Here is a 16,708-nt window from a genome sequence, read left to right as displayed (position 1 = left end):
GGACTCGATCCCAGGACCCTGAGATCATGACCTGAGCCGAAGGCAGCGGCTTAACCCACTGAGCCACCCAGGTGCCCAAGAGATGTTGATCTTGTGGCCTTTATTATTTCATCACTTACTTAATACTTAACATCTTGGAGTATGGCTTCTGCCCCAACCACTGTCCTAATACTGTTCTAATTCAATATCCTTACTGAAGATAGTTGAGGTTACTTGACTACTGCATCATGTTGACACTGCTGTTCACACTTTCCTCCTGGACACTTCTCCCTTGCTTCTATTAGGATGGTATTTCTGATTTCTTTTTCCTATCCTTGTAAGTGTATTTGCCCTTCCTCTTTCTCTGAGCTCGCATTAGCCCTCTCTCTCTCTATTTCTTTTTCACACCTTTTCTTTGTAATATTATCTTCCTATGACTGGAAGAATTTTCTTTTATTCCTATAATGTAATTGGACTAGGAATAGCAATGGAAAATTAAGGGAGGCAGGATTCTGTACACTGCAGGAAAGAATTATTTTCCTAAAGCAATTATAGTTGTTTTATAGTTATAATCTGCTTTTGAAGTAGTCAGTTCTCCATTGTTAAAAGTTTTCAAATGAGGCAAAAAGCCTTGTAGAAAGGGTTCATAAATTAGGTAGAGAGTGGAGCCAGATTATCTTTTAAAGTCCCCTCCAACTCAGAGATTGTAATTTTTATCTCATCCACTTTACTCCCATGGATTCAACTTTGACCTTTATCTAGATGTTTTCTAAATCATTACTTCTAGCCTTTTTGCTTTTTCTCCCTCCTCCTTCCTCTCTCGCATAGTATTGTCATTAGACTTGCTTCTGTTCCAGGCCAAATGTTTTCTAGTTTCAACATCATTTTCCAGTATTCTTTTTTCTCTCCTTTTACTAGCATGGCTTTGAGGACCACTGTTCTATTCTTTGGCAGATTTTCTGATAGTAAATTATATCTGGCCGTATAAATTTGCTGCCTCCTCTCTCCAAAAACTAAGGGCACTCAAGCAGAGGACACTGATAGAGGAGACTCAGGAACCTAAAGTTTAAATTGATTTTAAAACTTTGTATGGCACAGTCCAAATGTTAATACTTAAGATATTTATAGTAATAAATAGTGATAGTTGCAGTTTTTTATTGAATGTTTCTTGTGTGCCAAGTATTGTGCCACGGGTTTATATATAGGTTATGTAAGTTACGTTTCATTTAAGTTTTACAACATTCCTATGAGAAAGATACTATTGTCCCATTTACAAATGAGGAAATAGGAAGACAAGAAAGTTGTAAAAGTCACACAACTAATAAATAATAGCTATCTAACTCACTTTATGGCCAGGTTTCTTTCTTTCTTTTTTTTTTTTTTTTAAAGATTTTATTTATTTATTTGACAGAGAGAGATCACAGGTAGGCAGAGAGGCAGGCAGAGAGAGAGAGGAGGAAGCAGGCTCCCTGCAGAGCAGAGAGCCCGATGTGGGACTCGATCCCAGGACCCTGAGATCATGACCTGAGCCGAATGCAGCGGCCTAACCCACTGAGCCACCCAGGTGCCCAATGGCCAGGTTTCTTAAGTATATTATATATACTGTGTTATAAGAATGTAGAGAGTCTAGAATAAAATTTTAGAAAGGTAATGTTATACAAACAAGATAATGTATTTTTGACTTTGTGTATTTTTAGATTATTTAAATGCATGAACTTACATAAGACATTGTTAGTGGCTTATTCTTATTACCTCTTTATCCATGATATTAGTTCCCTTGTTCATTCATTCATTGAACTTTCATGTGTTTTACCAATTGCTTAGACTCTGCTAATGGTGGTATAGGAAGGTGAATGAAACAAGTAACAAGTATTTTCAGTATAGTGGGGGAGACAGAAAATTAATAGGTAAATAATCAGTTAAAATTTGAGCAAGTACTATAAAGATCACAAACTAAAGTGCTAGTCATAGAGAATCAGGGTGTATGTGTGTTGGATGGAGGGAGGGAAGGGGAGAGAATGTGCTTAGATATGGTGGTCAGGAAAGGTTTGTTATGTTACTAAGCAGATTATTTTGTTGTATACCTTTTTATACATTATGTGTATATATAGAGAGTGATAAAAAGGTTTTATATCAAATGGGATTTTAGTATATATTCTGTTTTGTAATCCTGTAATTGAAAGTATAGCCATTTTTTTTTAATTTCCCTACCTATTCCACTCCAACTTCTTTTTTTTCTTTCAAGATTTTATTTAGATTCAAGTTAGTTCACATATAGTGTAGTATTATTTTCAGGAGTACAATTTAGTGATTCGTCAGTTGCTTGTAACACCAAGTGCTCATTACATCAAGTGCCCTCCTTAATGCCCATCACCCAATTACCCCATATCCCCCACCCATCTCCCCTCCAGCAACCCTCAGTTTGTCCCTATATTAAAGAATGTCTTATGGTTTGCCTCCCTCTCTGTCTTTATCTTCCCTTCCCTTCCCATTTGTTCATCTGTTTTGTTTCTTAAATTCCACATGTGAGTGAAATCATATGTCTTTCTCTGACTGACTTATTTTGCTTAGCGTAATGCCCTCTAGTTCTGTCCATGTTACAAATGGTAAGATTTCATTCTTTTTGATGGCCGAGTAATATTCTGTTGTATATGTGTACCACATCTTCTTTATCCATTCATTTGTTGATGGACACTTGGGCTCTTCCCATGTTTTGATTATTGTGGACATTGTTGCTCTAAACATTGGGGTGCATGTGCCCCTTCAAATTACTATTTTTTTATCCTTTGGATAAATACCTAGTAGTGCAATTGCTAGGTCGTAGGATAGTTATGTTTTTAACTTTTTGAAGAACCTCTGTACTGTTTTCCAGAGTGGCTGTACCAGTTTGCATTCCCACCAACAGTGTAAGAGGATTCCCCTTTCTCTGCATCATTGCCAACATCTGTTTTTTCCTGAGGGTTAATTTTAGCCAATCTGACTGGTGTGAGGTGGTGTCTCGTTGTGGTTTTGATTTGTATTTCCTTGGTGCCAAGTGATATTGAGCATTTTTTCATGTGTTTGTTAGCCATTTGTATGTATTCTTTGAAGAAATGTCTGTTTATGTCTTCTGCCCATTTCTTAACTTGATTCTTTATTTTTGGGGTGTTGAGTTTGATAAGTTCTTTTTAGATTTTGGATATTAGCACTTTATCTGATAAGTCATTTGCAAATATCTTCTTCCATTCAGTAGGTTGACTTTTAGTTTTGTTGACTGTTTCCTTTGCTCTGCAGAAGCTTTTTATCTTGATGAAGTCCCAATGGTTCATTTTTGCTTTTGTTTCCCTGCCTTTAAAGATGGGTCTAGGAAGAGGTTGCTGTGGCTGAGGTCAGAGAGGTTGCTGCCTGTGTTCTCCTATAGGACTTTGATGGATTCCTATCTCACATTGAGGTCTTTCATTTTGAATTTATTTTTGTGTATGGTGTAGGAAAGTGGTTCAGTTTCATTCTTCTGCATGTTGCTGTCCACTTTTTCCAACACTTTATTAAAGAGACTGCCTTTTTTTCTATTGGACATTTTTTTCTGCTTTGTCAAAGATTAGTTGACCATATAATTGTGGGTTCCACTCCAACTTTTACAATCTGGCATCCAGCTTCACTGTTGGACTTGACATTGTTTCTGATGTCACTGGTCACTGATGGTTTTTTTCCCCATTTTATTTGTGAATTCTGAATTGATATTTCTCTCACCTTCTTAGATGTTCCTTCTTTATCACAAGCTTTTCTTTATATCGATCTTTCTTTTTTAAAGATCACATTTATTTATTTTAGAGAGGGAGCACGAGCAGGGGGAAGGGTAGAGGAAAGGGAGCGAGAGGATCCTAAGCAGATTCTGTGTACGGATCCGAACATTGGGCTTGACCCCACAACTCTGAGACCATGACCCCAGCCAAAATCTACAGTCAGATGCCTAATGGGGTCATCCAGGCACTCTGCCCCTTCTTTTTAAGGATTTATTTTTTATTTGAGAGAGAAAGAAAATGTGCAGGCTCATGTGCATAGTGGTGGTAGTTATGGTGGTGATGGGGCAGAGAGAGAAGGAGAGAAGCGGAAGCGGGCCCTGAGATGATGACCTAAGCCAGAATCAAGGGTCAGGTGCTTAACTGACTGAGACACCCAGGTAACTCTATATCTTTTTTTCATTTCTTTCTTCAGAAATGTTCCAGTCTTCTTAGGTTCTGTCCTTGGCCCTCCAAGCTGATAATCTCCTAGAGTGATGGAGTAAAGTCTGTAATGACTTACCAGTCCTGTGGATAAAGTCCAAAGTCCTTTTGTAAGGTTCCACCCAGTTTAAGGATTATTTTTGTTGTTTTGCTCTTTCTTTCTTTTTTTAAAAAAGATTTTATTTATTTATTTCACAGAAAGAGAGAGAGGCAGCGAGAGAGGGAATACAAGCAGGGGGAGTGGGAGAGGGAGAGGGAGAAGCAGGCTTCCCGCTGAGCAGGGAGCCTGATGCGATGCTGGGCTGGATCTCAGGACCCTGGGATCATGACCTGAGCCCAAGGCAGACACTTAACAACTGAGCCACCCAGGCGCCCTGGATTATTCTTTTCTTTTATCTAAGGAAAAAAGGAAATGAACCTGTATTAATACTTATTTTAAGAATTGATACTAGCACCTTTAATTAGTCCATATGTTCATTTTACAGATGTTCATCTTTATTTTAACTCAGTGGTTCTCCCCTGGGGTGATTTTATCCTCTCCCTTCTTTTCTTCCACCCCAGCATGCTTGGCCTTGTCTGGACACATTTTTGGTTATCATAATTATGTGTGGGGGGCAGGAGTGAAGGGTGCTGTTGACATCAAGTAGATAGAGGTCAGGGATACATCTGAGATCCTATAGTGTGTAGGAGGAAAACACCCAATAGCAAAGAATTATTCAACTCAAAATGTCCATGGTGCTATGGTGGAGAAACCATGCTTTAACTGGATTTTAGCATTTTCTTTACTTATAATGTACATAACCCTTCACAGGGGTATTAGCACTACTTTTAACTTAGGCACCAGTAGAAATTTCAAATATTTTCATGTCACATTAATTTGTTGCAGGTACCTTGAAACATTTTTGCTTATTTATTGCTTCGAAATTAAGATAGGTTTGCATTAATTTAGAAGCAAAAAAATTACTATATTACATTTTAAAAAGTTTATCTCAGTATAGTTGTCATTTGTAATCTCTAATGTATTTTATGCAATATAAACATTATTCTGGGAAAGTGTCTGTAGACTTTACCAGATTGTCAAGGAGTCCACAGGACAATCTTTACCGCAGTCTAGAGGCTTAATTAGGTTGGATTAGGTATTTTTGGTTTGAGTGCTTCATAGGTGATGACGTTTATTTTATATCCTCATTTCATGAATCACTTAATATTAAGTTGTCATACTGTTATCAGTGATACCAAGTTTGTTGACTTAATTAAGGTAGTGACAGAATTTATTTTTTTTAAAAAGATTTTATTTATTTATTTGACAGAGGGAAAGATCACAAATAAGCAGAGAGGCAGGCATAGCGAGAGGGGGAAGCAGGCTCCCTGCTGAGCAGAGAGCCCGATGCGGGACTCGATCCCAGGACCCCGAGATCATAACCTGAGCCGAAGGCAGAGGCTTTAACCCACTGAGCCACCCAGGCACCCTGACAGTCAAATTTTAAAGATATACTTTCCCGTTTGCATTGCTAAGGGGTTAACATCTGTGGGGTTAACACTTTGGTACCAGGTGAGTTTTCTCCTTCTGATCAATCTAATAACTTTAGCATACATCAGTGATTTTTGCCTGAATTGGTTTTTACGTTGGGGTTACAAAATGTGATTTTCTAATTCAATCATTCCTTCTACAATTATTACTGGCTTTCTTCTGTGGAGAAGAGATTTCCTTTCTTTATTCCACTCTGCCCCCTTTTCCTCATCTCTTTCTCTTCCCCTATGTGCCACTCTATATTTGCTAATTTTTATTTATCTAGTAGGTTATGCTCACATAGGTTTCTTTTTTTTTTTTTTTGAGTCCTCAAATTGTCCCCCACGTGGCCAATGAGAGCCCCTTTAAGTTGATCTTTTGTTGTTCTTTACAAATCCTTCTGGTCTGTCTGTGAGCACTTACTTGCTTTCTGACACAACAAGAGTTCCCAGGGCTCTGGCTCTGGACTCAGATATTTTTTCAATGAGCCATGATTTCTTTGTGGGGAATGGCATAGTTTTTACTTGTTCCCTGAAAGTAGAACATTCCTAAGAAGTCTTAGGAATGTAAAGTGTAAAGCTAAAATGGTGTAAAGTTGAAGAAACAGTTACCATTAATTTATGTGGAAAAATGTTTGTTTTCTTTTACAGTATCTTAGGACATGTATTAATAATGGTTGTATAGAATAAATCAAGAAAAAACACAGATACCTAGAGGCCCAGTTCAAAGGTACAGTGGTTTGTTGCTGAGATGCTGAGTAGTGTGAATCCAGGGAAGGAGCTAAGCATTGCTACCCTTGCTGCTTAGTGTGTGTGTGCTACCTCTGTAACGGCTTGTTACAAACAAAACACTGAATGCAATTTTTGCTTCTTGCCTTTTAAAGATAAGTTAAAATCCTCTTTGGATTTCTTTTGGTTAATGGAAACAGGTACTAATATAGGTTTTTAATAAAAGCAAAGTGGCATAATGCAAACTTTCAAAAAGCAGGGGATCCTTATGTTCAGAAACCAAAGTCTGAGCACTTGGTATGCTCCTTGCTTCTGGGATGACATTGTTTTAGAAACTTTTAATAGAGGCTTTAAACCTAACTTTTAACATAAAAGATACTTTGAGCTACAAGAAAGACAGTCACATGTTTCTGATTTTACTCATTCTTGCAAATTCTTCTGTAATGAATGTTTCTTTCTTTCTTTATCATCCTGTACTGGTGCATGCTCTTATCTACTCACTTAAGGATTACTAACTAACATCTCTCTGTTTCTTTCTCACTAACATCTCTCTGTTCTACACCCATTTCATTCGTCTTTAAAGTATTTATTACATACTATCTGTGTGCCAGGAACTGCATTAGGCATATAGAATACAGAGGAAAATGGAACCATCAGGAAGTTCATAGTCTAATAGAAACCTATATAAAGACCAAAATTTCAGTATGATTATCGCAAAATAAAAATACATAGGGGCGCCTGGGTGGCTCAGTTGGGTTGAGCATTTGTCTTCGGCTCAGGTCATGATCCCAGGGTCTGGGATGGAGCCCTGTGTCTTTGGTCTCACTGGTCACTGGGGAGCCTGCTTCTCCCTCTCCCTCTGCCCATCCATCCCCCTGACGCCCAGCTTGTGCTGGTGTGTGCTCTCTTGCTCTCCTTCCCTCTCTCTCTCATAAATAAAATCTTTAAGAACATACATAAAGGCGTATTTGGTATGAGACACCAAAGAAGGCCTCAAGAGAAGATACTGGTTGAGTATGGTTTTGTTAGAATTATGAAAAGATTATCACATGAAGAATGGTAAAGTGATTTATAGATTCTCATTGTAGATGACTACTGATTACATGTCTAATTTGTTTCTAGATGTAGTTACAAGTGGAATATTTAAAGTCAGAGGTTATCTGCATTTAGAGCTTAGAGCTTGCCTTTTCTCTTATTCTGCGTTTTTGTTTTAGTTTTTGCTATTTTTTTTTTTCCTGAGTAGACAAACTTTCTTGCTAGGGTGCTTCATCATTTCAGTTCTTTAGCTTTTCAATGAAATATTATTTTTTTGCTGAAATTGTTTGGTTTAGAGACCATGGAGATTTGCTGTGTTTGTTTATGCATCCATGCCTTATGAATAAATCCATAACATTTTATTACCAATGATTGCACATACAAAGTATCTGCACTGTACTTATATGGTCATTAATATGAAGTTTGGGTCTTACTGTGGGGAAATCTTTATGAATTTAGGATGGTTGAAGGAAGTGGAGAGTCAAATTGTTTAAAATTGGGACTCACCTACATAGGCAGTCTCTAATTTTACATAATCTCTTTATAGCTAGAGATTTTCCCTCTTTACTTCGTAAGAATTAGGAGAGACATAGGAAAAAACAAAATCTGCATAGGTTTTCCAATTCAGATTCTTTAAGAAATAAACAAGGTGACCCCCCCCCCACTGAAGGAATTTGTAGGAGTATAGAAATGTTTTTCTGTAAGTCCCCATCTCCTCAAGTGTTTTTGGCTTCCTGAGATGGCACTTAGGATGTCTTCTTGCTGTTAAAACAACATGATGGTAAATAGAATAAATTGAAATATTAGTGTACTGTTGTTGGAATCAGTATTTAATTTCTCTGACAGCAAGCAATGGGCGTTCAACATAAGTAGATTTTCCAAATATTTGTAGTTTTCCTCTTTAAAATGTCAAAATGTTTTTAGCTTAGCCATTTTATTTGATGAAATTAATAAGAAAGTTAAACAGACTTAATGTCAAATTTAGAATTGTCCTTACTAAACATTTAATATACAGGATTATGTATTAAACAGTATTTCCTATCCTTTAGATATTTTTCCTTTTCAAATATATGATGCTTTTGTGCAGAAACAACCATACACTTAATGTGAAGGGATGTAAATGCAACAGGTGAACCAAGGCCCTGAGTAATTTGTCTGGCCATACTTACTGTGTGTGTGTGTGTGTGTGTGTGTGTGTGTTTAAATAAAATATGAATTGTCAGTACTTCCCAATGCAAACATTTTACTCTAACCATGTCAGTGTCCATATCTTTTTATAATTATCCATGTCCCTTAACCTCTTTGTATGGTATTGTTTACTTTCTGTTCGGGGACCTTGAGGAAGTTATTTATCTTTGTGCATTTTCTTAACAGCTTGTTTCTTATGGTCTCAGTGAGTGGTGTAATTGGATGTGTTTCCTTTGCATTAGGAGGACTGTGACAGATATTCAAAGAAGTCTGGGAAATGTAAGTTTTAGCTTTCTGCTAAACTTGCTAAGCTAGAGGGGAGTTAGAGTAGATGAACTTTTTATCACCAATTCTTAGCCTTATGTCTCTGCTCTTTATTTCTTAATCTTATCGTATTCACATTTCCTTAACAGGCCCCTCCCCTTTTTAATAATTTGTTAAAACACATGTATTTTTATAAGCTACCTAGTCTGTTAGGGCCTTGTACTTAGACTAGGTGATATCTAAGTTCCCTTTCAGCTATAAACTTCTGTTTATTAATTTATTCCTTCAATGAAAAATGTTTATAGAATACCTATTTGATATATATACTCTGCAATATAATATTATCTACCCTCCAATAAGAAAATAATACATGTTCGTCAGTATCCAGATTATGTACTGCTTCATTTGTAAAGTTTTACGTGACACTGTAGCTCATATTATGTTGTTTCGCCCCACAAATTCTTTTAGGACTTACTAAAAAATGTAGACATAGGTTAACTTTTGTTTTCTTTAGTGTTTTGGTTGTTTTAATTACTTAATGTAATTGTAGGCACTTTGAAGAATCATACTTCTTTTATAATCATTTAATATAGTGACAGTCCACATAGTCCATCATAATGTTAACTAACATTTATGAATACTAACTTTGAGATGAGTATTGTTTTAAGTGCTTCACATATATCCATTCCTTTTAATCTTACAAAATGTTTATGAAATGGGCTCTCATCTCCATTTTTACAGTTGAGGTAAGGCACATAAAGGTTAAGTAAATTTCCTTAAGATTATACTGCTGGTAAGTGAAGAACCCAGTAAATCAGACTTCAAAAACCCATTCACTTATCCATTTTGGTATAATGCATAATTACTGTATACTTGTTGAATGAATGGATGTTTTCAACTTTAATATATATTGGTTACAGCTTTGGTATCTATTTTCCACTTTGGATAAAAGATAGGATATTTCACTTCGGAGAGAATACTTTTCAAACAAGGACATATAACTTTCTTAGTAAACTGAATATTATGAGTCACTCTTACAGTTAATAATGAGTATTCAAATTGTGTACTTATTCCTTGAGGGATTTTGGATAAAGTGTCTTTTTCAAAGAAAACTTGAGGTATACATAATATTTAGAGAAATTTTGATTTGTCTTAAGTGTCTTAATTATTACTTGTTACTTATTTTCAGTTGAGTGGTGATTTTATGCAATGGCTTCAAGCCACAGTTCTTCACCAGTGCCTCAAGGAAGCAGCAGTGATGTTTTCTTTAAAAAAGAGGTAGATCCAACAAAACACATTCGACCTGTGCAGTCACTGCCAGATGTATGTCCCAAGGAACCCACAGGTAATGTCTTTTTTTTTGCTGTTGTTGTTGTTGAGGACTTTTGTTGAGGATTTGTATTATTTTTAAATGAGTAGTTAGGTTCCATATACATTTGACACTTGAACAACATGGGTTTGAACTGCCTGGGTCCACTTATTTGCAACCTTTTTTTTTTTTAAAGATTTTATTTATTTATTTGACAGAGATCACAAGTAGGCAGAGAGGCAGGCAGAGAGACAGAGAGGAGGAAGCAGGCTCCCTGCTGAGCAGAGAGCCCGATACGGGACTCGATTCCAGGACCCTGAGATCATGACCTGAGCTGAAGGCAGCGGCTTAACCCACTGAGCCACCCAGGCACCGCCTGTTTTTTTTTTTTTTTTTTTTTGATAAATACAGTACTATAAATGTATTTTCTCTTCCTTATGGGTTTCTTAGTAACATTTTCTTTCCTCTAGCTTACTTTCTTGTAAGAATACAGTATATAATAACATACAGAATATGTGTTAATTGACTATTTATGTTATTGGAAGGGCTTCTGTTCGACAGTAGTCTATCAGTAACGTTTGGGGAGAGTTGAAGTTATATGTGGATTTTTCACTTCATAGGGAGGGGGTAGTCTGTATCCCTAATCCTTCTGTTGTTTAAGGGTCAGCTGGATCTGAAGGAATACATTTTATAGTGTTAAACTAAAGAGGTAGTTTGGAACTAAGTTGATTGGGAAATTGGAATATAGTTCTTTTCATGCATTTCCATAGAAGTAACTTGCTAAACTGAAAAAAAAAGTTTTGAAAATGAAACTACAGATACAAAGCTTTTTAGTTAGATGCAGTATAGTGAAGCCTCATTATTTGTGAATTCCATGTTTGCAAATTTGCCTTCCCCCTAAAACTTATTCGTAACCCCAATATCAATACTTGTAGGTACTTTCATTGTCATTTTTAGCCATATGCAGAGGAATAAAAATTTGAATTGTCTGATGCACATGTCCCTAGCAAAGATTGAACAAGATAACACTCTGCCTTCTTGTTTTGGCTCTCATGCTCTAAACAAGTATCCTTTCTGTGGTCTATTTAGTGCCACATTTTTTGCATTTTTTGAGATTTTTATTGATGATTTTGCTGTTTAAAATGTCTCCCCAACATAGTGCTGAATGGCTTTCTAGTGTTTCTAGAAGAACCAGAAGACTGCAATGTATGTGCCTTATGAAGAAATTTCATTTAGGTATGAGTTATAGTGGTGTGAGCCAGGAGTTCAGTATTAATGAATGAACAGTGTATACTAAATAAGGTGTCTTCAAACAGAAACACACACAAAATAAGATTATGAATTGGGCAGTTGATGAAAATTTTTTTGACCAGGGGCTTGAAGGTACCTAACCCTGTATTTCCCCTAGAAGCAATAATGGTTCAGTATTTGCTAATTGTTAACAGTGACTTTATAGAGCAAAACTACTATGAATAACAAGAATTGACTATATGTTTTTAATTTCTCTATGATTAATGCTACAGCAGCATTTCTGTCATCTATAAGCCAAACAAGAGTGTTAGAACCTGGTGTGTCTGCATTAATACAATAGAATAAAAGGTGTATTTTTGAAAAATCTGGAGTATTAAAGGATAGAAGATGCACAATAGAAAGGAAGAAGAATTTTGATGTTGAAAAAGGAAGGAGAAATTTTACATTAAAGAAAGGAATTAATGAAAGACTTCCATTACCATCCACCCCACCCTGCAACTATAACTCTCAAATTTTGCATGTTATTTTACATGTTTTTCCTTCTCTTGGCAATTGATTCTGAAAGCCGAAGGTTATTAATCAGATTGATTTTCATTAAAACGTTTTTTACAGAAGAGTTTCTACTCTTTGTATAGTGTAGAAACTAAGCATTTTTATTTTTCTAGGATGTAGTTTCAAATGTAGAACTTAGTTTATCGAGTTTTCTTGTTTACTTTTTGCAGGTGATTCAAATAGTTTATGTGTTGCCCCATCTCTAGTTACAGATCAACATAGATGGACTATATATCATTCCAAAGTAAACCTCCCAGCAGCATTAAATGATCCTCGATTAGCAAAAAGAGAATCTGACTTCTTCACAAAAACATGGGGATTGGACTTTGTGGACACTGAAGTCATACCTTCATTCTACCTCCCACAGATCAGCAAGGAACATTTTACAGTTTATCAACAGGAAATCTCTCAGGTAATACCTAATCAAAAGTAATAGAAAGATCTTTAGTTTGATTTATTGTAGATTTTTGACCAATAATCTTTGATGAGGTTATAGTATTCTTTTCTGTCTATATACATTCTGCTGTCCTGGGTTGTATTTAATTCATTGCTTATATATGTATATAAATGTATTCTCTTACTGTAGTGCTTTTTCAGAATTACACTTTACTAACAGTGCAGAGATTGATCATGAAATCCACCCTACCTACCAAGGACGAAACTGTTCAGTTAGGCCAATAAGACCCAGATGATTTGTGAGGTTTAAGAAGTGAGCGGAGTAGAACTGTTTCTATGTCTCTCATATACCGTAGAAAATTTAGTAGAGCATGCTAGCTCTAGCAGATAGTCTTAATATCTTTAGACATAATGTGTTGCTCTAAACTCAGTTCTGAGCAAGAAGTGAATGTATTGCTTAGTTTAAGAAGGCTTGTTATTAATTTTTAGTGAGTATTATCAATATAATTTTGGTTACCATTTTAGTCTTTAAAAAAACTCATTTATAAAAACCCCATTTTTAAAAAGGATATTAAAATTTTTTCTTTACTGAGATATAATTAGCATATAATAATTTCAGGTGTATAACAGAATGATTTGATATTTATATATATTGCAAAATGATCACCATAATGCTAGTTAACATCCTTGCCATACATACTTAAAAAATTTTTTTTCTTCTTGTGATGAGGATTTTAAAAATCTATTCTCCTCGCAACCTTCAAATATTCAATACAGTATTATTAACTGTAGTGACCATGCTTTAGATTACATCTGGAAGTTTATATAGGGGATAATTATTTGTGTTTTTATAATATCCCTTTTTATACTTTTTTCATTAGCAGACCTAATTTGCATTTAGCTAACTTTGTTTCACTTGATTACTTTGTTGTTCTTATGATTTGGAAGTAGGCTAAATATGGTTATATTATTGGCATTGATACTATGCAATATTTGGTTCATTTTTAGTACTATCTAATATTTTTGTACAGAACTTAAAAATATTGTTTACTTTTATATCATGTATATTGTCATATGCTGTCTAGAGTTTTTGTGTTCCGTTTTCAGTAATCACATCTAACTGGATGTTGTTAAGTAGATGAGCTTTAATATACTTTCTTTTTGTTAGTTTCTAATCTTTATTGTAACCTTAGTTTCTAGTTCTAATCTTTATTCTTTTTGTTAGTTTCTAATCTTTATTCCTCATAACGTACAATTTGGGTTTTCCATTTGTCCATTTATTGATCAAATATGTATTGAATGCCTTCCATGTGCCAAGCACTGTCTAAACACTAGGGATACAGCAGAAACAAAATATACCAGTTGCCTCCATTAGAAAGCTTATATTTCTAGCAGGCAATAAACCCTAAAGCAACCACTAAAATAACAAAGAATTATAGCTGAAAAGCCAATAGAAGAGATTACAGGAAATAAAAATAATTCTCACTCTACACAAAGGTAGAAAAAGGGTAAACAAGAAGGAAAGATTAGATGGGTCCGAAAGAATAAACATCAGAATGATAGACTTATACCTAACCCCATCAGTACATTAAATGTAAATGTTTAAGCATCCCAATTACAAGGCAGAGATTGTGAGATTGGATGAAAAAGCAAGACCCAGCTGTATGCTACCTATAAGAAATGCACTTTGAATGCAGAGACATAAAACACTTTAAAGTAAAAGGATAGAAAAAGATATACCAGGCTAACAACAAAAGAAAGCTGTATGACTATATTAATATCAACTAAAGTAGATTTCAGGCAAAAACTGTTACTAGAGATGAAGAAGGTTATTTTGTAATGACAAAAGTATTAAGTTAATCAAGGAGATATTGTATTTCTAAACATTTATGTTTACAAAAACAACATCAAAATGCATGAAGCAAAAACTGAGAACTTTCTGGGGAAAATAGGTGAATTCACAATTATGGTTGGAGATTTTAATACTTGTCTCTCAATAAATGATAGAACAAGCAAATAGGAAACCAGTGAGTATATGGTAGACTTAACATAGCACTGTCAGTTAACCTGACTTAACTTGAAAGAACGCATTGAAAGAACATTCCACCCAACACAGAAGAATACATTTTCTCCTGAAGTGTTCATGGAACATTTATCAAGATAGACCACAATCTGGGCCATAAAACAATGTTAATACATTTAAAAGGCTTCAAAGTATATACAAAATCATACAAAGTATATTTTTTGACCACAACTGAATGAAAGTAGAAATTATTAACAGAAAGTGTGTAGGAAATCCACAAATATTTGGAAACCAAAACTTACACTTCTAAATAAAATGTGGAAGGGAGGAGCAAGATGGTGGAGGAATAGGAGACCTAAATTTTGTCTTGTCCCAGGGAATTCAGCTAGCTAGTTATCAAACCATTCTGAACACCTACAAACTCAACAGGAGATTGAAGAGAAGAATAGCAATTCTATTAACAGAAATTAGACCACTTTCTGGAAGGTAGGAGTGCAGAGAAGTGAATCCAAGGTGATATACAGGTAGATAGACCATGGGGGGAAGGAGCCTCCATCAGCCGGCTACTGGCAAGTGAGAGAGCAGTGGAGCACAAAATAAGAACTTTTAGAAGTCTGCTTTGCAGAGGGACGTTGCTCCAGTGGATAAGTAGGAGTGGAATTCTTGCTGGAACAGTGTGGTCTCAGGACTCTTGGGGTCACAGAAAGACTGGGGGTGCCTGAGTGTGGCAGATCTCCCAGGTATTGGAATGGGGAAGCTGGTTGCAAAGATGGAGTCCAGGAGTGGGCTTTCAGCTTGGGGTTGCCATAAACTGTGATCCGAGGCAATGTTGGGCCATTATTCTTGGAGCAGGGACCTCACAAGTGACAGATCTGGGGAGACTATGCCCTCCCCCTCCCACACACTGGGAGGAGCAGCGCAGGAGCACACTGGAGGAATCTGCTCGGTTTGGAAACTCCACACTAGGCTGTGTGCCAGAGATAGAAATGCTCGGTGACAGGCTGCGCGAGCTCAAAGTGTGGCTGGAGACTGGGGTGACAGGAGTGATTGACTGCTTTTTTCTGAGGGCTCACTGAGGAGGGAGGCCTCTGAGTTCTTGGCTCCTCCAGGCCGGAGATTGGGAGGCTACCATATCATTCTCCTCCTCCAAAGCTGTACGGAAAGCTTTCAGGAAACAAAAGCTACCCAGAGCAAAGCTGAGCAGATTGCTTAACCTGGCCCCTGGCAAGGGTGGTGCCATTCTGCCTGGAGCAAAGAAATTTGAGACTCACTGCAATAGGCCCCTCCCCCAGAAGATCAGCAAGAACATCCAGCCAAGACCAAGTTTACTGATCAATGAGAACTGCAAAACTCCAGTGCTAGGGGAATACAGCACATAGGATTCATGGCTTTTTTCTCATGATTCTTTAGTCTTTCAAAGTTAAATTTTTAAAATTTTGTTTACATGTTTCTTTTTCTTTTTAGATTTTTCCTCTTTTTTATTTTAACCAACATCTTACTACCTTTTTAAATATCTTTTTTGATTTTCACTTTTATAGTCATATTCTGTCCCTTCATTGTATTTAATGTTACTTTTTGTATACGTATAAGTTCTTCTTTCTTTAAAATTTTGACATACAGTTTCTTCTAACAGACCAAAATATACCCTAAATCTACTGTATGGTTTTGTTCTAGTCTCCAGCCTGATCACATTCTCTCCTTTTTTTAAAACATTTTTTTTCTTTTTTTAACCAACTTCTTATCTTATGAATTCCTTTTTAAAAATCTTTTTAATTTTCATCTTTTCAGCCATCCCTTCATTGTATTTACCCATTTATATGTACACACACACACACACACACACACACACACACACGTTTTTCTTTCTTCAAAATTTTGGGAGGCCGTTTCTTCTAACAGACCAAAATATGTCCTGAGTCAAGTGTGAAGCTCTGTTCTATTCCAGACTAATCATATATTTTTTCCCCTTTCTTCTCCCCCTGTTTTTGGGTCTCTTCTGATTTGTTTAGTGTATATTTTTCTGGGGTCGTTGTTACCCTTTTAGTATTTTGTTCTCTCATTTATCTGTTCTTCTCTAGACAAAATGACAAGGTGGAAAAACTCACCTCAAAAAAAGAACAAGAGGCAATATCAACTGCTTGGGACCCAATCAGTATGGACCAATAGTAAGATGTTGAAACTAGAGTTCAGGATAACGATTATAAAGATACTAGCTTGGCTTCAAAAAAGCATAGAAGATGCTAGGGAATCTCTTAATGGAGAAATAAAAGA

General features: G+C 36.0%; 1 protein-coding gene across 9 annotated transcripts in view; it reads left to right on the top strand.

Moving 5' to 3' along the window:
* Positions 1 to 16,708, top strand: part of VPS54 (VPS54 subunit of GARP complex) — a 99,222-nt gene that overhangs the window by 11,507 nt on the left and 71,007 nt on the right. For 5 of the 9 annotated variants that reach the window (XR_006386214.1, XM_044264077.1, XM_044264083.1 and 2 more), the window contains exons 2-4: positions 8,829 to 8,921; positions 10,096 to 10,251; positions 12,189 to 12,430. Coding sequence is in view for 8 of the 9 variants with exons in the window: in XM_044264077.1 (XP_044120012.1) it covers positions 10,116 to 10,251; positions 12,189 to 12,430 (378 nt within the window). In the remaining variant the exon portion in view is untranslated. Of the gene's footprint in view, positions 1 to 6,402; positions 6,421 to 8,828; positions 8,922 to 10,095; positions 10,252 to 12,188; positions 12,431 to 16,708 lie in introns of those variants that run through there. The other 4 variants (XM_044264080.1, XM_044264078.1, XM_044264081.1 and 1 more) reach the window with 4 other exon arrangements.

Source organism: Neovison vison, chromosome 8 (assembly GCF_020171115.1).
Source record: "Neovison vison isolate M4711 chromosome 8, ASM_NN_V1, whole genome shotgun sequence".
Classification (NCBI taxonomy): domain Eukaryota; kingdom Metazoa; phylum Chordata; class Mammalia; order Carnivora; family Mustelidae; genus Neogale; species Neogale vison.
This window is presented reverse-complemented; position numbering and strand designations above follow the sequence as displayed.